The sequence below is a fragment of the Myotis yumanensis genome, unplaced genomic scaffold, assembly GCF_028538775.1.
Source record: "Myotis yumanensis isolate MYYU_CA2020_CCGP unplaced genomic scaffold, mMyoYum1.0.hap1 SCAF_5, whole genome shotgun sequence".
NCBI lineage: Eukaryota > Metazoa > Chordata > Mammalia > Chiroptera > Vespertilionidae > Myotis > Myotis yumanensis.
The window spans coordinates 107,977,363-107,999,242 of record NW_027223756.1 but is presented as its reverse complement, the minus strand read 5'-3'; the positions used below and the strand labels follow the sequence as shown (position 1 = coordinate 107,999,242).

The 21,880-nt window shown below is 48.1% G+C and overlaps 1 protein-coding gene across 1 annotated transcript; it reads right to left on the bottom strand.

Annotated features, from left to right (window-relative positions):
• Positions 1 to 10,712: 10,712 nt before the first annotated feature.
• On the bottom strand, positions 10,713 to 18,093 carry LOC139010039 (beta-defensin 107A-like). The gene is made up of 2 exons (XM_070414172.1): positions 18,021 to 18,093; positions 10,713 to 10,855 (listed from the first exon to the last, which is right to left on the bottom strand). The coding sequence occupies exons 1-2, from the start codon at positions 18,091 to 18,093 to the stop codon at positions 10,713 to 10,715; spliced, it is 216 nt and encodes a 71-aa protein (XP_070270273.1).
• Between the last annotated feature and the right edge of the window lie 3,787 nt (positions 18,094 to 21,880).

Genomic DNA, 21,880 nt, shown 5'->3' with positions numbered 1-21,880 from the left:
GGCTCAAAGAAAACAGCCCAGAAAAGCCCGGCTAGTTCTCACATCAGCACCGTGTTGTCCACTAGCTTGTGGTTGAGGTTGGTTTGGTGGCTTCCAGGGGAAGTGCCCGTAGCTCAGGCTCCAGAGATGCGCTCAGGCCTCTGTGCTCAGGCACCTGCGCACGTGTAGTGTGAACATGTGTGTGCATTGTTTTTTGTGGCTCAGAATGAAGGACAGGTTCTGACTCCACCACCCTCACCAACATGGGCGCTGACAGCTCCCATTAGCACAGTAGTGCCTTCCTGTCTTCACGTTGATGCCCTCATCTGCGCATCCCAACCCCCAGGAGATGGACAGTTTTATATAGAGGAACAAACAGCAGCTCACCCTCAAGGGCACAGACTGGGCAGTGGCCAGGACTCGGACGCAGCCTCTAGGGTCCGAGCCTCTGCTCTTTCCTCCACATGCTGCAGGGACATCCTGCCAGGCACTCTGCTCAGAAATAAGAGGGTACCTGTGTGAGCAGAAAAGGGGAGCATGAGCTAGAATTGAGCTTCGTAGAGAGTAATGTACACAGACCAAGGTATGGAAAGGACATGGGGTTGGACATACAGAGAAAGAACATTAGAGAATGGGGGGGCACTGTGTAAAAGTGTAACATATGTGAGATCACAGTCTTAGAAGGAGAGGATAAAGCAGAAGTGGTACTTAAAGAAATCATGGCTGAGTATTTCCGAAATACATCAAGCCACAGACTCAAGGAGCTCTAAGCACTCCTGAGTGCTCACTGCCAGACTGATGAACAATGAAGTAAAAGAGAAAAATTTAAAAGTAACCAGCAGGAAAGACACAATTATGTTAAACTGAGCGAAAAGCACAAGGCTACCAGATTCTTCAGAAGGAACACGAAATAAAGATGTTTTTGGATTACTAAGCAGCTGTCAAGGTTTCTCACCAGCTTTCCCACACTCAAAATAAACATTAAATGTTCATCAGGCAGAGGGAAAACGATCCCAGATGAAGGGAGTAAATTAAATAAGAAGAGTGCCAAAGTAAAATGAATTAAATACATATTGACTGTTTTAAATAATATCTTGTGGGATTTAGAACATATATACGGGCCTGGCCAGTTTGGTTCAGTAGATAGAGCATCGGCCTGCGGACTGAAGGGTCCCGGATTCGATTCCGGTCAGGGGCATGTACTTGGGTTGCGGGCACATCCCCAGTGGGAGATGTGCAGGAGGCAGCTGATCGATGTTTCTCTCTCATCGATGTTTCTAACTCTCTATCTCTCTCCCTTCCTCTCTGTAAAAAATCAATAAAATATATATAAAAAAAAGTGTGTGTCTACCAAAAAAATAAAATAAAACATATATACAATAGACATAATTAACAAGACAAAAATGTTGTCAATGAGAATTACAAATCTGAAATCCAAAGTCTTATCTGGGTGGAGGGGGGGGAGGAAACACCTCCCAAAATACTGCTGTGCCGACTGCCGCCTAGTGGCAACATACTATAATTACAGGGAAACCTAGGAGAAAATATTTACAAGGTGTAGTAACCAAAAACCTAAAGTTATCAGTAAGCATGGCAACCTGGCATCCAGTTATTCAATAAATATTTGTTGAATGACTAGGTCATTGCTATGTTTTATTCCTGTATTTCTTTTTCTAAAAATAATCACACTAAAATAAAAACTGGCATCTGTCCATTATAAAGAATCCAGTTAAACATGCTGAAGTCCCAAAGATGGAAGTAAAAACACAACCCCAGTCCCACCAGCCAGAATAACCAATCACATTAGGTGAACATCATTCTGGACAACTTAATATGCAAACACAAAAAGAGAAGCATGGGTAATAAGCAAATGGGTAGAGATACTTTTATAAAACCATAACAATCATATTTCAGATATAATTTTACTTGAATTTCACAAAAGAAAAAAAGAGAAGTGCTGGGGTCCAATCCCAGCAGGTCCAGGGGTCCCCAAAGGTGTGGACGGAGTCGGCAAAGAAGGAATGACACGAAGACAGCCTTCAGTTGGTCAGCAGGCTAGTCAGGACCTATAGCCAGGATCTCCAGCCAAAGTTCTGGTCGGAGTTCTGGTTAGGAATTGATGAGGATCTGACGTTTATTGTCTTATTACATCCGTATTTATACCAGCCGATTTTAATCCTGTCAATTTCTATTACAAGGGTTAAGGTGTTTCTCATCTCCATTCCAGGGAGTAAAGACCATGTAGCTTAACTACCCGCCTGGCACTTAATTAAGGGGTTGTATCCCCTCCCTAACCTCAGGGAAAGATCCCCACCTGGGGAAACAACCTTTCTCGGAGAGGTGACCTTGGTTAAAACACATGGCGCTAAAGGGAGCAAACATATTAAAAACAGTATGCTATATATGCCAGGTCCATTGAAACATATGCTGTGTAGATGTTTCTTTCCTGCAGCGACTGTGTCAAACAGCAAGGATGGACCGGCTTCCGGCAGAGAAGCTGATAGAATTGCTGAATTCATATAAATATTTCCTCTAGACAAGAGACACTTCCCCTAAAATATCCCTTCAAGATTAAAAGGAGAAGAAGAAGACAAGAAGAAGAAGAAGAAGAAGAAGAAGAAGAAGAAGAAGAAGAAGAAGAAGAAGAAGAAGAAGAAACTGTGAACATTAAAGGTTGAAGTCATTATGATTTTCTCCGAAGACATATTTCCATTTTGTGTGTATAGCCTGACTTGCTGTGAAAGATGAGTTTGTTGGCCCAGCCACACGGGCATGAACACACAGTTCTGAAAATATTGAAGCCCTTCTGTACAGTTAGTAAATGTCGGCCACTGGACTCACCCCAGGGCTCTCCTCTCTCCTGGTTGCCCATCCGACCGCCAGGACCACCCCCAAGCCCCATCTACCCAGGACCCAGAGCTACAGGGGACTCTGGTCCCATCTCCCAGTCGCCCTCAACACCCACCCCTTCGCCCAAGCAGCTTGGTTTCCACCTGTCTTATATAAAGGCTTCAGGTGAGGCTTTGTGCGCAGAAGGTATTCCGTGGGAAAACCGTTTGAAAACCCCTGCTCGACGTCAGCCCTCAGCTCAACGTCAACCTGCCCTTGCAGGTTTGCAGAGTCTGGGCTTTCAGAGAATGGAGGCCTTTCTCCCTAACACACTATCTCCTTATGAAGTCAAGTGCACGTCTGCCTCCTGGTGGATAAAATGTAGATGAAATTTCTACAGAATTGAAGACTGAGTCGTCTTCTTCAGAATAGGGACTGACTGGTTTATCTGTATGTCTGCAGACTTAATATTACCATCACCACCATTCTCATTCTCCTCCCCTTCTGATCGACTGCCATGAATAATTAGGTACTAGTGGCCTGGCCGGTGTGACTAGCTGGTTGGGGCATCAGTCTGATCACTGAAGGGTCTCGGGTTTGATTCTCAGTCAAGGGCATATACTTGGGTTGCAGGTCCCATCCCCGGCCCCAGTCAGGGTGCATGTGAGAAGTAACCAATTGACGTGTCTCTCTCAAATTGATGTTTCTCTCTCTCCCCTTCCTCCCTTCCACTCTCTCTAAATATCAATGGAAAACATCCTCGGTTGAGGATTAACAAACTACTGCTACTGCTACTACTAATGCACTATTGTTGCCTCTATGTCCACTATCTACATTTTACTAAACCCTATGGCCCAACAAACACATTTTATTTCTGGAATAGTAACACTGCTCATTCCCCCTTGAACACACTTGGCCGGAAGTGTTAGATACTGACCTGTTCCCTTGTTGGGCAGGATGGTCCTTCCTTCCACCTTGAATGTAAAGGGCTCACTCGGCATGACAGTCAGCTTGAAATGTCTGTGCAGGTTCTATGTGGGAAGCCCAGGGGCTGACAGGCAGCACCGAGAGCCAAAGGCTAAAATAAAGCCACGGAGACAGAGCCAAGCTCTGAAGATCAACAACCTTGGCATAGTTTTCTTAGCTCAGAGTGATCCTACAACGAGGTCCCTGCCATTTCCAGCTGCGGCAAGAGCTTGGCCATGCCTCTCTCCCATCAGATCTTAGCATCACTAACTCTTGGAGAACATACGCAGAGGAGTTTTAGAGATAAAGAATTGTTAGGGAAAGGCCCCCTTTTCCGTTACACGGATCCTGTTCAGGTTCAGAGGTGAAACGGAGATGGTTGCAGGCACCTGGAAAGCCTCTGACTACATCTTAGCTCTGTCGGTGTCTCTCTGACTTAGTGTGTGGGTCACACACCGGAGAGATCATTCGGGGATCAGGCAATGGCCGCACCCATCACTGGTTTACCACGGGGCCCCTTCTTGGCGTGTAGGTCCTGGGGATTGTGTCTTGTGTGTAGAATTCTCTCAAGCTCTCACATTTTTTTAACTTACCAAGGCTGATATAAACTTGTTTTGGTCAACTGAGACTTGGTTCAAAAAGAAGAAAGTGGCAAAGGAGAGTTCTCGTGGGCGACGATGCCCATAGAGACAGGCAGCAGTGGGCAACTCCTAAGGCCGGTGGAATGCCTCTGTTGTGTAATGAGGACATCCTAATACCTCATTCAGGACATCCAGGGACAGAAGGGCCCCCTAGGATCAGAATGGCCTTCAAGAAAGGACAGAGAGTCCTCATTATTTTAGAAGCTCAGTTCTCCAGAATAATGGAAGTGGCAGTCGTAAATGAAAATAATTGTCAAATGGGGACATAAGCTACCAACATATTGGCAGTAAAGTGGACATTTATCAGACAACCCTTCGGTTTCAGTTAACGTGATTTAGGGTGGGTTGATAGAGCGATTGGCATAAACAAGGACAGGACATTGTGTCTGTGCACTCTCTGCAGACTCCAATAACGCCAGTTAAAATCCATCACCCCCACGCCTGCTCTGAATTCCACAGTTCTCCCAGCACATTCTAAAACCTGCCAGATTGGCCCAGCAGACGTGGCTCGGAGGGTGAGCATGGACCAATGAACCAGGAGGTCACGGTTCAGTTATTGTTGAAGCATAAACCCAGATTGGGAACTCAATCCCCACTGTGGGGCATGCAGGAGGCAGCCAATCAATGATTCTTTTTTTATTGCTTAAAGTATTACAAAGGGTATTACATATGTGTCCTTCCCCCCCCCCCCCCGCCCTTGACAATCCCCTGGCCTCCCCTCCCCCCCAGTGTCTTATGTCCATTGGTTATGCTTATATGCATGCATACAAGTCCTTCGGTTGATCTCTTACCCCCCTCCCTCCTGCCCCCCAACCCTCCCTGGCCTTCCCGCTGCAGTTTGACAATCAGTTTGAGGCAGCTCTGCCTCTGTATCTATTATTGTTCATAAGTTTATAATGGTCTTTATTATCCATGAATGAGTGAGATCATGTGGTATTTTTCCTTCATTGACTGGCTTATTTCACTTAGCATAATGCTCTCCAGTAATGATTCTTTAATAAATATATATATATATATATATATATATATATATATATATATATATAATTGATTTTTTTACAGAGAGGAAGGGAGAGGGATAGAGAGTTAGAAACATCGATGAGAGAGAAACATCGATCAGCTGCCTCCTGCACACCCCCTACTGGGGATGTGCCTGCAACCAAGGTACATGCCCTTGACCAGAATCGAACCTGGAACCCTTCAGTCCCCAGGCCAACGCTCTATCCAGTGAGCCAAACTAGCGAGGGCCAATCAACGATTCTTCGTCATCATTGAGTTCTCTCTCTCTCCCCCCTCCTTCCTCTCTGAAATCAATAATGTATATATTTAAAACTTGCCACATTGTATGTTAGTTTGCTGGACACACATCTGTCTTTCCCACGAAAGTCTGAGCTTCTGTACCTGGAGCAAGAAGGTGAGCCACTTTGTTCATTTCCCCTCAACGTGTCCTTCTCAGATGGACAAGTGCAACCAGTGAAACACCACTGGCCCCGAAGGCAGAAGGGCTGGTTAGGAGTTCTCCTCGCTGGGGAAGTGCGTCATCTTTGAATCTCAGATGCACCTCTGTTCAGCGGTCGAGAGTTCTCAAACATTACTGCGTAAGTTGTTTCAAAAATCAGGATTCTTAGTTTAAGAGTTTGCATAAAGCAAGTGTTAGAGTGTAGCCCAAGCGAGTTTGGGTCAGTGGATAGACAGTCGGCCCTTGAACTGAAGGGTTGCCAGTTCGATTGTGGTCAAGGACACATACCTCGGTTGCAGGCTCAATCCCCATGCAGGAGGCAACCAATCTATGTGTCTCTCTCTGTCTCTCCCTCCCCTTCCACTCTCGCTAAAAATCAATGGAAAAATATGCTCAGGATGATTAACAACAACAACAAAGCAGTGTCAGCGTGGTGCTCAGAGCATGGATTTGTAGAAAATTCTGTGTCAGTACAATCCACTCTGTTCTGGAAACATTGATTTGGATCAACTCCAAGGCTACTTCTCGCTCGGACGTTTCAGAGTTCTAGGTATTCTTATACATCTGAGTGTGAATCTGATATTTAGTTGTTGTGGTTGAAACACTGACATGGTGAGTACGTAGGGGGGTGTATGCATGTGTTCACGCATACACACACGTGAAACACGAGAAGGTGGAAATATTCCTTATTCCTTGTAATGTCCAATCCCAGAATCCTAAGTAAACCTTACAGTGAGGACAGTGGCAATGAGGATGAACTAGTTTAACAGAGCGATCAGCAGCGGGGGCTGAAGCTGCTGAGCCAGGACAATGTCAGTGAGGACAGGGCGGGAGGGGAACATTACCACCCAATTTGCGAATATTGATGAACCGCTTTTGTAGATTTATTTATTAAGTGAATTGTGTGATTTAGGAGGGGATGTGAACATCCTTGAGTAAGCCATTTTAACCCGTGTCTGAGTAAATGACAACACTATTTACTAAAACCTGAGATGTTAAATGGAGATCGTTTGAGAAAGAGATGGATTGCAATGAAGGCCCCTAATGAGCTTCCACAGAAAGTTAGAGTTAGAAGCGAGTGTGGAATTTTTATTTTTATTGTGGAATTTTTCAGGTGATGATTAACAACAGCAACAACAAAAAGCAGTGTTCGCGTGGCGCTAAGAGCACGGATTTTTAGAAAATTCTATATCGGTACAATCCACTTGGTTCTGGAAACATTGATTTGGATTAACTTCAAGGCTACTTCTAGCTCGGACGTTTCAGAGTTCTAGGTATTCTTCAGGTACACAAAAGCCACGCTGCGTATTTGAAACAGAGGGCATTTCATGCAGGGAACTGGTCGCACGGTCACTGGAAGGCTGGAAGCACACAGAGTTTAACAAGCACCAACACAGTCCCCACTCGAGGCCTGGGGAGGGAATGGGAAACGCCTCTTGGAGGCTGGCGTGCAAGGTGCTGCAGGTGGTGGGTGCAGCTGGGCTGCTCCTGTGAGCCTGGGGCACCATGCAGGGGGTTCACACCTCGGAGCCAGGGGGCTCACACCTCGGAGCTGGGGGCACCCCATGAGCGATGCTTAAAATTCTAAGGAAGGGCGCTCTGTGACCAGAGCCCAGACAAAGGAGTTGAGGCGCCTGCGGCCAGCATTCAGCCTTCAGAGGAGACCTGGGCCAGGAGGGCAGGGGTGGACAGCCAGGTGCACAGCAAAGCAGGGCCCAGCTTGGCAGGCCTCTTATTGCCCAGGGAGTAGAGAGTGGGTGCTGCCGGTCCCTTTGAGGGTCCTGGGGGGTTCACTGAGAATGAGAGGGAGCAGGAGCCTGGAGCCAACCCCTACTGCCCTGGGAGCACAGCCCACCAGAACCGGAAATAGAAAGAGCTGCCCAGCCCTAGCTGCTTTGGCTAAATAGATAGAGTGCTGGCCTGAAGACTGAAGGGTCCCGGGTTTAATTCTGCTCAAGGGCACATGCCTAGGTTGCCAGCTCGATCCCCAATGGCGGGGTGCAGGAGGCAGCCAATCCATGATTCTCTCTCATCATTGATGTTTCTCTCTCTCCCCTTCTCCCTTCCTCTCTCTGAAATCCTATCTAATAAAAGGCTAATATGCAAATTGTCCCCACGGGCGGGAGTTCGACTGACCGGGCGTTAGACATGCGCTAACCACCAGGGGGCGGTGCAGAACATGGCAGGCATCGGCTACTCAGAGCCGCCAGCGGGCAGCAGTGGAGGCACTACCGGCCCTGCTGGGCCCTGATGAGAGTGGGACCGTGGAGGATGATGCATCAGATGAGCAGGTGGCACCAGGCCCCACTGGTCACCCCACAGATCAGCCCAATCTCCAGCCAGGCCTAGGGACCCTGTCCGTGCACAAATTTCATGCACCAGGCCTCTAGTGTGTATATACCTACACTAATAAAAGAGAAACATGCAAATTGGTGTCACACTGCTACCCTTGCCATTGGCTAATCAGGGTGATATGCAAATTAACTGCCAGCCCAGGTGGCGGCCGGCAGCCAGGCAGCTTGAAGCGAACATGAGGCTTGCTTGCTTCAGTGACGGAGGACTCCAACGTTTCCCGCCTGCCGCTGCCGGCCTCTGAGCTTGCAGTTTGAAACATTGTTACAAATATAGAAGCTAAACAAAACCCCAGAAACCTGCTTTCAGCCAGCTGGGATCTCAGAGCTGGAGTTGAAACAGTGTTTTGATTATAGAACCCAAACAAACCAGATATCTGCTTTCAGCAGCCGAGGCCTCAGAGCTGGAGCCAAGCCTCAGAGCTAAAGCTGGCCCAGAATAAAAAAAAAGAAAAGAAAAAAAGGAGCGGTTGGGAGCTTCACTCACCCACCAGCCTGAAAACAGCCCTTAGCCCCTCACCCAGACTGGCCAGGCACCCCAGTGGGGACCCCCACCCTGAAGGGGGTGTGACCAGCTGCAAACAGCCATCATCCCCTCATCCAGGCTGGCCAGGCACCCCAGTGGGGACCCCCACCCTGATCCAGGACACCCTTCAGGGCAAACCAGCCGGGCCCCACCCATGCACCAGGCCTCTATCCTATATAGTAAAAGGGTAATATGCCTCCCAGCACCAGGATCAGCGTGACAGGGGGCAGCGCCTAAACCCCCTGATAGCCCTGCGGCTCTGTGTGTGACAGAGGGCTGGGCCACAACCTCCCTATCTACCCTGCTCTGTTCATGACAGGGGAAGGCACCCCAACCCCCTGATCAGCCCTGCTCTGTGCCTGATGGGGGGAGCTCCCCAACCCACTGATCATCCTGCAGCTCTGTGTGTGACAGGGTGTGGCGCCCCAACCTCCCACCCCCCCCCCCCCACGGGCCCTGCTCTGTGTGTGACGGGGTAGAGCCATAACTTCCCCCATCGGCCCTGCCCTGAGTGTGACAGTGGCAGAGCCCCAACCCCCTGATCGGCCCTGCTCTGTGAGTGACAGGGGGTGGCGCCGCAACCTCCCCATCGACCCTGCCTTGAGTGTGACAGGGGGCAGTGCCCCAACCCCCCAATCGGCCCTACCCTGAGCGTGACTGAGGGTGGCATCGCAACCTCCCGATCTGCCCTGCTCTGTGCATGATGGGGCGGTGCCCCAACTCCCCAATCGGCCCTGCTCTGAGCCTGACCAGGGGCTGCACCTAGGGATTGGGCCTGCCCTCTGCCACCCGGAGCAGGCCTAAGCCAGCAGGTCGTTATCTCCCGAGGGTCCCAGACTGCAAGAGGGCACGGGCCGGGCTGAGGAACCCCCCCTACCCCCCGAGTGCACAAATTTTTGTGCACTGGGCCTCTAGTGTATATATATATGTGTGTGTATAAAACAGCCGCCCCCAGGACTGCGAATGCCTGGCATGCAGGGGGCTGCGGGCACTAGCAGGCCAGGGAAGGAGTCTGGCAGAGGCAGGCGGGAGGCTGCACAACACACCACATGGGGTAGGAAGGGGGCTCAGAGCCAGAGAAGTGGGGAGTTGGGTCACTGGGTGAGACTGAAGCAATGGCAGTGGGAGAGGGCACAAAGGAGTCTGAGGAGTGATGAGGAGGAAGATGAGAAGTGAAGAGGAGGAAGAGAAATGTCCAGAAGACCATCCTCGAGGCAAAGGGGGGAAATAAAGGCGATGGATGACACTGTAACGAGGTTCAGAAACAGCCAGAGGTGAACGCTGCCACAGGCCAGGGCTGGTCCTGGGATCGCTATGAAGAGATCAGGACCAAGAGCTCGGTGGGTTAGGATCAGAGAGGCTCTCACCACAGGGGCCAGAATGGAGGTGCTGTCCGTCTGTGGGCAGGTGAGTGGTGACAGGGCCCCTTTCCTTGTGGAAGGTGACACTCTAGGTCAGACGAGGAGTGGGAGGGATTCTGGCCATTGCTGCTCGGGAAGGAGAGGAGGAGGAGGAATGCCTGACAGCGCGAGTGTCCAGCAGGCGGTCCACTCACCACGCAGTTCAGTCTCCTCAGTTACAGGTGCCAGAATCTTGGACGAGGAGGCCAAGCTCACACACGTTTGGAGCCGGGACTGTCACTCCAACTCAGTTCATGTGGGTCTCAGTCCAACATTTCCAATTTACCTATTTAGTCTATTAATTCACTAGCTCACCCAATCAATCAATCAATCAAATAATCCCTAGGCCCCATACCAGGAACTGTGGGTGCACAGGTGAGCTGGGCGCAGCGTCATCCCTCCAGAAGCTCACAGTCTAGAAACGGTATTTCTTGCAGCATCAGACACTGAACAGACTGCTTCAGAGAATCCAAGATGTGCAAAGATCTGAGAGCATCAGGCACTGAGCTCACAGATGCCAGTGTCTCCACCGTTTTCATTTCTGTAGCTGCTGCTTAGTGTTCAATTCCTTTTTCTCTTTTTGCAGCAAAATGGAGTTAGTTCAGCTCTACAGCCTCCAATCTTATCTTCAAAGGAAAGGCATTCGATCTCACAGTGACCAGACATCTTTGCACAACGGATATGCCTTCGAGATCCTCCCCTGGCTGTGAAGGAAGAAATTAGTCTTCAGTTACCCAATAATTAATTCCTGGGAGACAAACTTTACATCACCCAGGCCACGTGCAGAATTCCCCACCAGGAGCCTCCTGGAGACAGAGCATACGTCTGCGACAAGCCATGTCACCAGAGCTGTGTCTGAGCTCAGGTCCCTGGAAGTCGGTGCAGAGTCCTGACTTGATATTCATTTAGGAAAACTAACCAACAAACAAAGAGCTCCCTCTGTCCTAATCACGTCTAGGAAATAAGCAGCAGAATTTTTGTTCCTGGGCGGGAAACAATAGACTTTCTAGTTTCAATAAATAGTTCTTTCCAATAAATGATTTTTTCACGTCTCCACATTAATAGGCTCTGATATGTAGCAAATAGTGAAGACTGTGCTATTTACATTACAGGCAAGGAGGCACCGGGTTGTGGAGTTTCACCGCTCGGGGTTCAAGCACAAAAGGATCGTGGGTAATAGCGTCTTTAGCCCAGCAAGCACGTTTAGAACAACATAAGCAACGTGTGTTCATTCAAAAGGGAGAGACGAAGCTGAAGAGAATGAAAATATTTCCGGAGAGGAGTGACTGGGGGACGGGGGTTATGTATTCTCAGGAGAAAGAGCCGAAAACACTGGCAGTCCCTCCAGAGGAGTCCTGCTTCTCCTTGGAAAGAACAACACTGGAGGAAAAGGTGCATTTTAGCTGATACATAAACGAGATATTAGGCTTGTTCATGTCCAAGTGAGGGCTCAAACCAACAGGAAGAAACTGCAAAGACTTAGATTTCTGCTGAAAGGGGAAAATGTGTGGACAGTCCAAAGTTGAACTGGGGATCCTGGGAGTTGTAGATCACTGAAGTCTATCAGGCATCTGACCCGCAGACCCTGAGCAGCGGATGAACAGCTGCTCCCACACACGTTTCTGTGAAAGAGAGGCTAAGGCCCGACTTGGCTAGCGCCACCAAGAAGCCTGTTCGCCTGCCTCCTTGGGCTTTTATTGACCTAACAGCTGGAACTAAAATTAATCTCTAGATACAATCAAGAGGTAAGCATCCTTGAGAAAGTATATGCTTCTCCAAGGTCAGGTCTTTAAAGACGACACAGAGAGATTCCAGCAAAACACCCCGGGAATCGGACTTGTTTGGAAAAGTCAAGGTAGGAGCTGCTGCCTTCGGCAGGGTCCCCCTAGAGCAGCGGTTCTCAACCTTTGGATCACGACCCTTTGGGGGTCGAAAGACCCTTTCACAGGGGTCACCTAAGACCATCAGAAAACATGTATATAATTACATATTGTTTTTGTGATTCATCACTATTTTTTCATTATGCTCAATTTGTCACAATGAAAATACATCCTGCATATCAGATATTTACATGACGATTCATAACAGTAGCAAAATTACAGTAATGAAGTAGCCACGAGAATAATTTATGGTTGGGGGTCACCACAACAGGAGGAGCTGTATTAAAGGGCCGCGGCGTCAGGAAGGTTGAGAACCACTGCCCTAGAGGCCACTGACCTTTCGGAAAATCCTCCTTACAGACATTCCACCAAGTCCCGTGCTTCCCACATCGGCCGACATGACACATGCAGAACGTGTTTACATGGTGAATTGGGGCAGATAATTAGAACAATAATGACAAACGCAATAAAAAAAGGCAATCATAATAATAAGTAACCCTATCAGAGCACAGAGCGTGCCTGGCACTGTGAGAGCCGTTGTCAGAAACACGGAGGCTGTGAAACTGTTCCCTTTCAGACTTTCAGTACGAGGACCCCTGGGTTTTAGCTGGACACATGGATACTGAGCTAAAGACATCAGTTCCTGTGTGGATCAATGATACAGAAGTGATCAGATGTTTCTAGATCATCTTTTTCATCGTGTTCTTGACTTACCTTTAGCTTTTCCTGTTAGAGCATCTTTATTTATTTTTTATTTTTTAAATTTTATTTTATTGTTTAAAGTATTACACATAGTAGTACATATATCTCCCTTTTTTCCCATTGATCTTCCCCCAGCCTCTCCTACCTCCTGTCAGATGCCCTCATCCCACCCGCCTCCCCCACAGTGTCTTATGTCCATTGGTTATGCTTATATGCATGCATACAAGTCCTTCGGTTGATCTCTTACCCCCCTCCCTCCTACCCCCCAACCCTCCCCGGCCTTCCCGCTATAATTTGACGATCTGTTTGAGGCTGCTCTGCCTCTGTATCTTTTTGTTCATCAGGTTATAATGTTCTTTATTATCCATAAATGAGTGAGATCATGTGGTATTTTTCTTTCATTGCCTGGCTTATTTCACTTAGCATAATGCTCTCCAGTTCCATCCATGCTGCTGCAAATGGTAAGAATTCCTTCTTTTTTATAGCAGCGTAGTATTCCATTGTGTGGATGTACCACAGTTTTCTAATCCATTCATCTACTGATGGGCACTTAGGCTGTTTCCAGATCTTATCTATGGTGAATTGTGCTGCTATGAATATATGGGTGCATATATCCTTTCTGATTGGTGTTTCTAGTTTCTTGGGATATAATCCTAGAAGTGGGATTACTAGGTCAAATGGGAGTTCCATTTTTAGTTTTTTGAGGAAACTCCATACTGTTCTCTACAGTGACTGCACCAGTCTGCATTCCCACCAGCAGTGCACGAGGGTTCCTTTTTCTCCGCATCCTCGCCAGCGCTTACCGTTTGTTGATTTGCTGATGATAGTCATTCTGACAGGTGTGAGATAGTATCTCATTGTCGTTTTGATTTGCATCTATAGGATAATTAGTGACTTTGAGCATGTTTTCATATGTCTCTTGGCCTCCCTTCTGTCTTCTTTAGAAAAGTATCTATTGCCCTAACTGGTTTGGCTCAGTGGATAGAGAGTCGGCCTGCGGACTCAAGGGTACCAGGTTCAATTACAGTCAAGGGCATTTACCTTGGTTGCGGGCACATCCTCAGTAGAGAGTGTGCAGGAGGCAGCTGATCGATGTTTCTCTCTCATCGATGTTTCTAACTCTCCATCCCTCTCCCTTCCTCTCTGTAAAAAATTGATAAAATATATTTTAAAAAAAAGAAAAGTATCTATTTAGGTCCGTTGCCTGCTTTTTTATTGGATCATTTATCTTCCTTTTGTTAAGTTGTATGAGTTCCCTGTAAATGTTGGAGATTAAACCTTTATCAGTGATAACACTTGCAAATACGTTCTCCCATGCAGTGGGTTTTCTTGTTGTTTTGTTGATGGTTTCTTTTGCTGTGCAAAACCTTTTTTTAATCTTTAATTTCTTTATTGGCTAAGGTATTACAAATGTGTCCTCATCCCCCCATTAACCCCCACCTCCCCCACCCCCCACCCCCACACACACTCATGCTCTCATCCCCCTGTTGTCTGTGTCCATTGGTTTGGCTTATATGCGTGCATACAAGTCCTTTGGTTGATCTCTTCCCCTTACCCCCACCCTCCCTTACTTTCCCTCTGGGAATTGACAGTCTGATCGCTGCTTCTCTGTCTCTGGATCTGCCTCTGTTCATCAACCTAAGCTTTTTATTTTGATGTAGTCCCATTTGTTTATTTTCTCTTTAGTTTCCATTGCCCTAGGAGGGGTATTGGTGAAGAAATTGCTTTGGCATATGTCTGAGAAAATGCCAAAATGCCTGTGTATTCCTCTGGTATTTTTATGGTTTCCTGTCTTATGTTTAAGTCCTTTATCCATTTTGAGTTTATTTTTGTGTATTGTGTAAGTTAGTGGTCTAGTTTCATTTTCTTGCATATATCTGTCCAATTTTCCCAACACCATTTATTGAAGAGACTCTCTTGACTACATTGTATGTTCATGCCTCCTTTGCCAAATATTAATTGAGCATATTGGTTCGGGCCGATTTCTGGGCTCTCTATTCTATTCCATTGATCTATATGTCTGTTCTTGTGCCAGTACCAGGCAGTTTTGAGAACATTGGCTTTGTAATACAGCTTGATATCTAATATTGAGATCCCACCTACTTTGTTCTTTCTCAGGATTGCTGTGGCTATTCGGGGTCTTTTTTTATTCCAGATGAATTTTTGGAGAGTTCTTTCTAGGTCTGTGAAATATGCCATTCGTATTTTAATGGGAAGTGCATTGAATCTATAGCTTGCTTTGAGTAGTATGGACATTTTAATGATGTTAATTCTATCAATCCATGAACATGGTATGTTCTTCCATCTGTTTATGTCTTCCTCTATCTCTTTTTTCCGTGTATAGGCCTCTTACCTCCTTAGTTAAGTTTATTCCTAGGTATCTTATTTTTTTTCGGTGCGATGGTGAGTGGGATTGCTTTTTTAGTCTCTCTTTCTGAATGTTCACTGTTCGTGTATAAATATGCCATGGATTTTTTGGCATTAATTTTGTATCCTGCTACACTGCCAAATTCATTAATTAAGTCTAATAATTTTTTGATTGAGTCTTTAGAATTTTTTATGTACAATATCATGCCATCTGTGAATAAGGACAGTTTTACTTCTTTTCCAAATTGGATGCCTTTTATTTCTTCTTCTTGTCTGATCGTAGTGGCTAGTACTTCCAGTACTATGTCGAACAGGAGTGGTGAGAGTGGGCATCCCTGTCTTGTTCCTGTTCTTAGGGGAAATGATTTTAGTTTTTGCCCATTGAGTATGATGTTGGCAGCGGGTTTGTCATATATGGCTTTTATTATGTTGAGGTATGATCCTTCTATTCCCACCTTGCTGAGAGTTTTTATCAAAAATGGGTGTTGGATTTTGTCAAATGCTTTTTCTACATCAATTGATATGACTATGTGGTTTTTATCTCTCGATTTGTTTATGTGATGTATCACGTTTATTGATTTGTGGATATTGTACCATCCTTGTATCCCTGGGATAAATCCTACTTGTTCATGGTATATGATCTTTCTGATGTACTGCTGGATCCAATTTGCTAGAATTTTGTTCAGGATTTTGGCATCTATGGTCATGAGAGATATTGGCCTGTAATTCTCTTTCATTGTGTTGTCTTTATCTGGTTTTGATATTAGGGTGATCCTGTTGCAGCGGTTCTCAACCTGTGGGTCGTGACCACTGAAAATACAACCTGCATATCAGATATTTACATTATGATTCATAACAGTAGCAAAATTACAGTTATGAAGTAGCAACAAAAATAATTTTATGGTTGGGGGTCACCACAACATGAGGAACTGTATTAAAAGGTCGCAGCATTAGGAAGGTTGAGAACCACTGTAGCATCTTTAAAACCAGATAAAACAGTCACAGGTTTAGGATGGCGAGTTGACCTTCCTCCCTAGTGCCAATTTGACTTAATGGGCAAGAGCCTTCTACCCAGCCTCGTCAGCTTATTTATTTTTAGACTTTGACATGAAAGGGAAATAAACTATCTTTTTTTAGTCACTCTATTTTAAACTTTCTTTAGTAAGACAAGTTTGCCTTTAATTCATATAGCAGGTGCCTTCATCTTATAAACAGCCCTATTGTCATTACCATTTATAGAAAAAAAGTGGAAGCACAGAGTTCATACAGCTCATGAGGACTGGAAGTGAGGTCAGCCTCAAGCATCTTGGCATAATTGTTGGTGTCTATTGCCTCTTGTATTGATCATCAAGCTCACTTTTGACTCCGAGATTCTCTGGGGCGGTGGTCCTAATTTGTGCCCGCTCTGCGCTTATTGGGAATTCAAATGTGCTGGAGCTGAGTGAGGGGTAGGGAGCGCTTGAGGAATTGGAGTCCTGATGAAAGGAGGTGGAGAGGACAGCTTAAAAGTCGATTCCCTGGCCTGGGTGCACAGTGTGATCCCCAGGGCAAGATACTGGGGGAAAGAGCTAAGTAACTTGATTCTGCAAGCGAGACTGTGAAATACGAGGGCATTATTCTTGGCTCTGGTCTTTACTTTTAGTCCTGGATGCTTTCAAAAGAGCAATGGAAATGCCACCTCCCAGGAAGCTATTCCTAATCCCGGAGCGAGAACCAAGCTTCTGCATCTATTACAGTATTTTGTACATCTTCCTGTCTTGGACATTCACTTCATCTATTTTAAATTTATCAAATGCTGTTTAGTGTTATAGGCAACCTATTTTTGACCAACTCAGAAACAATGAACCAACAAAACATCAAGCAAATTAAGGGCAAAGGCCATGCTCTAATTATATTTTTACTTCCATTCTGCCTGTCTTTACTATAGTTCTCAGAACAATCTCTCATGAAGAGTGAGCGCATAGTCAGTATCTATTGGTTCATTAAGCCTACCGAGGCCCATGATAAACAAGTGCAGGAATTCAGGACCCATGCATGGAGCAGCGTCATAACAGGGGTGATAGACAGTTGAGGGGGGATGGACAAAAAGAGTTCTTAGGGTGTTGAGCAAATAGAGACCTTTCAAAGGACTCAGAACTTAAAAATGAACTAATCAAGATGTTAGTGGTTTAAATGATGTAATTTGCATGGGTGTGTGAGAGCTAGAAAGAAAGTCCAAAATGATCCAAGATTAGGAGATTTGGACAATTTGGGGCAGTGGTTCTCAACCTTCTTAATGCCATGGCCCTTTAATACAGTTCCTCATGTTGTGGTGACCCCCAATTTCATTGTGACAAATTGAACATAATTAAAGCATAGTGATTAATCACAAAAACAATATGTAATTATATATGTGTTTTCCGATGGTCTTAGGCGACCCCAGTGAAAGGGTCGTTTGACCCCTAAAGGGTCACGTCCACAGGTTGAGAACCGCTGATTTAGGGAGACATGGAAAAAGAGACTGTTAAGAACCTGTTGCCATAGGTTTGGTTTCATCGAGGCAACAAAGGCTGCACTTCCCTAAATGAGCAAGCGTGTCTGGAATTTGCCTGAGACTTTTCTCTCATTTCCCAGCAGTCACTTTAAATAACCTGAAGCTGGTGGGAGATTGCAGAGGAGAAGATGACTTTAAAAGGAAAGAAGTCTGAACCCTCTGTAGAACTTTTAGGACAGTTAACTGCAGACTCTCTGGTTGGAGACGTCTGGGTCAGTGTGGCCCCGCTGTCCTGTGTCTGAGCTCAGGGAAGGATTTCCAGTAACTCGCTCATCTTGGGTTCTTTTTAAACTATGGGGTGAGTTGTGCACTTTCCTAAAAGCCCAGCTTTCTTCTCAAAGGACAGATCCTGAACAGACTGCCATCCTTCCATCCTTTCCCTCTTACCTGAGAAGATCTGAGCAAGAAGAAGGAGGAGGACAGCAACCATTAAGAGAAAGATTCTCATGGCACCAGGCATCCATGGAGAGAGGCCACACCCAACTCTTCTAACAGGAGAGTTAGAACAAGTGTGACGCCTCTGAAAGGACGAGAAGTCAACTCGGGTTTGCAATGTTCCTTAAGAATCGACTGTTCTGAATGCCTCATTAAACAAGGTGTGGGCTGCAAGTCAGGCTTTAACTACGTCACGTTTATGGGAGAGGAAGGCCGGGAGCCCTGACTTCCTGCCTGGAATGCTCGCCTATGTCTCTGCCTAGGCATCTCCTGCTTCTCCCTCAAGCCCCATCTCAAGGTCCACCACCTCCATGAGATCTACAACCACCATTGCTTTTCTTCCTACCTAAGATTTTACATGCACCGTACCCTCTGCGCTTTAAGGGCAAACACACAGCACTGGTTAAAACAAAGTGAGGCTGAGGCAAGGAGACATTTAACACTGTTACTAGAGATGACCAGTTTGGAAATAGGTTCTTCCCTGGTGTCACAGAAAAGGAATTTCAGGGACACACACGTAGGAGGGTGTTAGCAATAGTGGCAGGATTTACTAGAGTGAGTGCCCTTGACAATCCACTCAGCAGGTAGATCGTGTTTACTGCCCCAGGTGCCCACGCCCGATGCCTCATCCACCACCAGGTGGCTGAGCTCCCTCTTGCTGAGAAAGAAGTCCAGCTGCCGGGCAGCAGCCCACATGTGGGACCCAGGAGGGTCAACAGGGCCCAAAGCTGCTCACTCTGGCACAGGGCGACCGTGGGCATTACCTGACTTCCCTGCGCCTCATTCCCTATTTGTACACCCACCGCCAGGGCTCGGTGGTGCCCTCGGCCCTGCTGCTAAAGAGACCTTTGTGTTTCCTGTTTCCTTGGGCTTAGGAGAGAGCAGGCTTTCTCTCAAACCATCCAGTTCCTTTCCTGGCTTTTCCTGGGCTTGCATCCTTATTGTATCAGATCTTTTTTTCCAGAGTTTTTCCAGGTTTGTCTCCTCCCGTTTATGATTGGCATCTTGGCTTCCACTGCACATGCACACAGTAAAGTAATTTCCCTCTCACTGTTTTTCCTTCCCCCCATTAATTTGGGGGAGCTGATGGGTTGTTCCCTGGGGTGATAGGAAAGCCGGTCTTTCCTGCCCACTCGAACTTGAATCCATTTGGCAGAGTGGCTCCAGCTATTCCCTGCAATGTCTGTGAATTTGTAGTTTAGGCTCAGCCAGTTTTCTCCTTTCTCTTCTATTAATAGCTAACTACCTACCTACTGTAACAAAACCACAATGACAACAACACTTTTATCCTTGGAAAAGAAAAGTCATTCATAGGGGGCCTCGTAGCCACTGGGCGTGGGGAAGATCACTGAGAAGAACTGAACCAAAAGTCTGGTCTAGGAGAGAACCAAGATGGCGGCGTAGGGAGCGGACCTGTGTGTGCTGCTCTCTCACAGCATCATTGAAACTATCAACTATGAAGTAAACAACCGCCACTCAGAACCATGGGGAAGATGGCCCAGTGGGAGATCTACAACTGGAGGAAAAGAAAGAAGCGCAGTGAGACTGAGTGGGAGCTACGGAGGCACCAAAACCAGAGGTACGCAGTCACACGCCACGCGGGCTGCAAATGGATTCTCGGTTTTTTACGAACCCTCGAATCCTCTGGGCTCGCTCGGGGCGGGTCTCTGAGGCCCCAGATCCCACAGGGAGAGGCGGCCACGGCCTTGCAGTGGTCGGAGAGCGAGGGAAGCTCTGATACGCGGCTGCTCGCCGGCACCAAGGGACAAGAAATCCTGGTGTCCCGGGGAGGCGAGGGGCGCGGAGACGCCGCCATCGCTATTTCCTCCGCGCTGGTGACTCCCTGTGACCCCGCCCTACCCTCAGGGCTGTGCCAGAGGCACAAGAGGGAATGACTGTGCTTTTACAAACTCTCAAATCCACTGAGCTGGTTCGGGCGGGTCTCTGAGGCCCCAGGCCACAAGGCGAGAGACTGCACGGCCTTCCAGCGGTCAGGAAGCGAGGGAGGCTCTGGCGCTCGGCTGCTCGCCGGCACTGGGGGACGCAAAGTCCTGGTGTCCTGGATAGGCAAGGGGCCACTGAGTCTCCGCCCCGGCGACTCCCTGTGATCCCGCCCTACGCAATTTACATTCCCATCTGGGCTGTGCCAGACCCACAAGTAGAAGCGCCTTTTCTTCTGCAAACTTTCAAATCCACTGAGCTGGTTCAGGCGGGATCATGAAGCACCAGACCCTACGGGGAGAGGCAGCACGGCCTTGCAGCCATCAGAAAGCGAGGGAGACTCTGTTGCACAGCTGCTCGCCGGCACTGGGGGACACAAAGCCCTGGCAGAGAGTCAAGGGGCCACGGAGACTCAGCCAGTGCTATTTGCTCCGCCATGGCGACTCCCTGAGTCTCAGCCTTAATCAATTTACATCCCCATCCAAGCTGTGCCAGGTGCACAAAAAGACCCACCTGCGCTTTTGCAGCCTATCCCAACAAATTGCAGACTTCAACTGCTCGCAGCCATGAGAGACACACTCAAGAAGCAGACCCAGGAGAACCAGGATGGCGGCATAAGGAAGAGACCTGTGCGTGCTACCTCGCACAACAACATCGAAACTACCAAATATCAGACAAACACCTATCATACAGAACCATGGGAAACTTGGCCCAGTGGAAGCTCTACAACTGGAAGGAGAGAAAGAACATTGAGACTGAGTAGGATGTGACACCAAGTACAGAGCCCAACCCAACAAACTGCAGATTTCAACTCCTCGCATAGAAAGAAGTGCATTGAGACTGAGTAGGATGTGCAGAGGCACCAAGTACAGAGCCCATCCCAGCAGGCTGCAGATTTCAGCTCCTTGCATCTGGGAGGGACGCAATCGGGGGGCAGAGTCGGGTCCGGGGCCGGCCAGGGCTGGGCCTGACTCGGCCGGCACTGTGGAACTGCTGTACCAGCAAGCGCACAAACATGCCCACTGGTCCCAGTCTCTGGTGGGGCGCTGCGGGACAGCAGACAGGCAGTCTGTGCACTTGGTGGAGGGCAGGAGCGCTGGATGTGCAACCACCAGGAACGCCTGGAGATTTTGTCGAGTGGGGAGCCGCCGGCAGGGGACAGAGGGCCAAACTTCCTGTTTCCCCGGTAAGGCTGGGATGGCCCAGGTGAGGTTGAAACGGCCCCGGTGTGGTAGGGACGGCCCCGGTGTGGTAGGGACGACCCCGGCGAGGTTGAAACAGCCCCCGTGAGGTAGGGACGACCCCAGTCAGGTCGAAACGGCCCCGGTGTGGTAGGGACAACCCCGGTGAGGTTGAAACGGCCCCCGTGAGGTAGGGACGACCCCAGTCAGGTCAAAACGGCCCCGGTGTGGTAGGGACGACCCCGGTGAGGTTGAAACAGCCCCCGTGAGGTAGGGACGACCCCAGTCAGGTCGAAACGGCCCCGGTGTGGTAGGGACGACCCCGGTGAGGTTGAAACAGCCCCCGTGAGGTAGGGACGACCCCAGTCAGGTCGAAACGGCCCCGGCGTGGTAGGGACAACCCCAGTCAGGTTGAAACGGCCCCCGTGAGGTAGGGACGACCCCGGTGAGGTTGAAACAGCCCCCGTGAGGTAGGGACGACCCCAGTCAGGTCGAAACGGCCCCGGCATGGTAGGGACAACCCCGGTCAGGTTGAAACGGCCCCGGTGTGGTAGGGACAACCCCGGTCAGGTTGAAACAGCCCCGGTGTGGTAGGGACAACCCCGCTGAGGTTGAAACGGCCCCCGTGAGGTAGGGACGACCCCAGTCAGGTCAAAACGGCCCCGGCGTGGTAGGGACGACCCCGGTCAG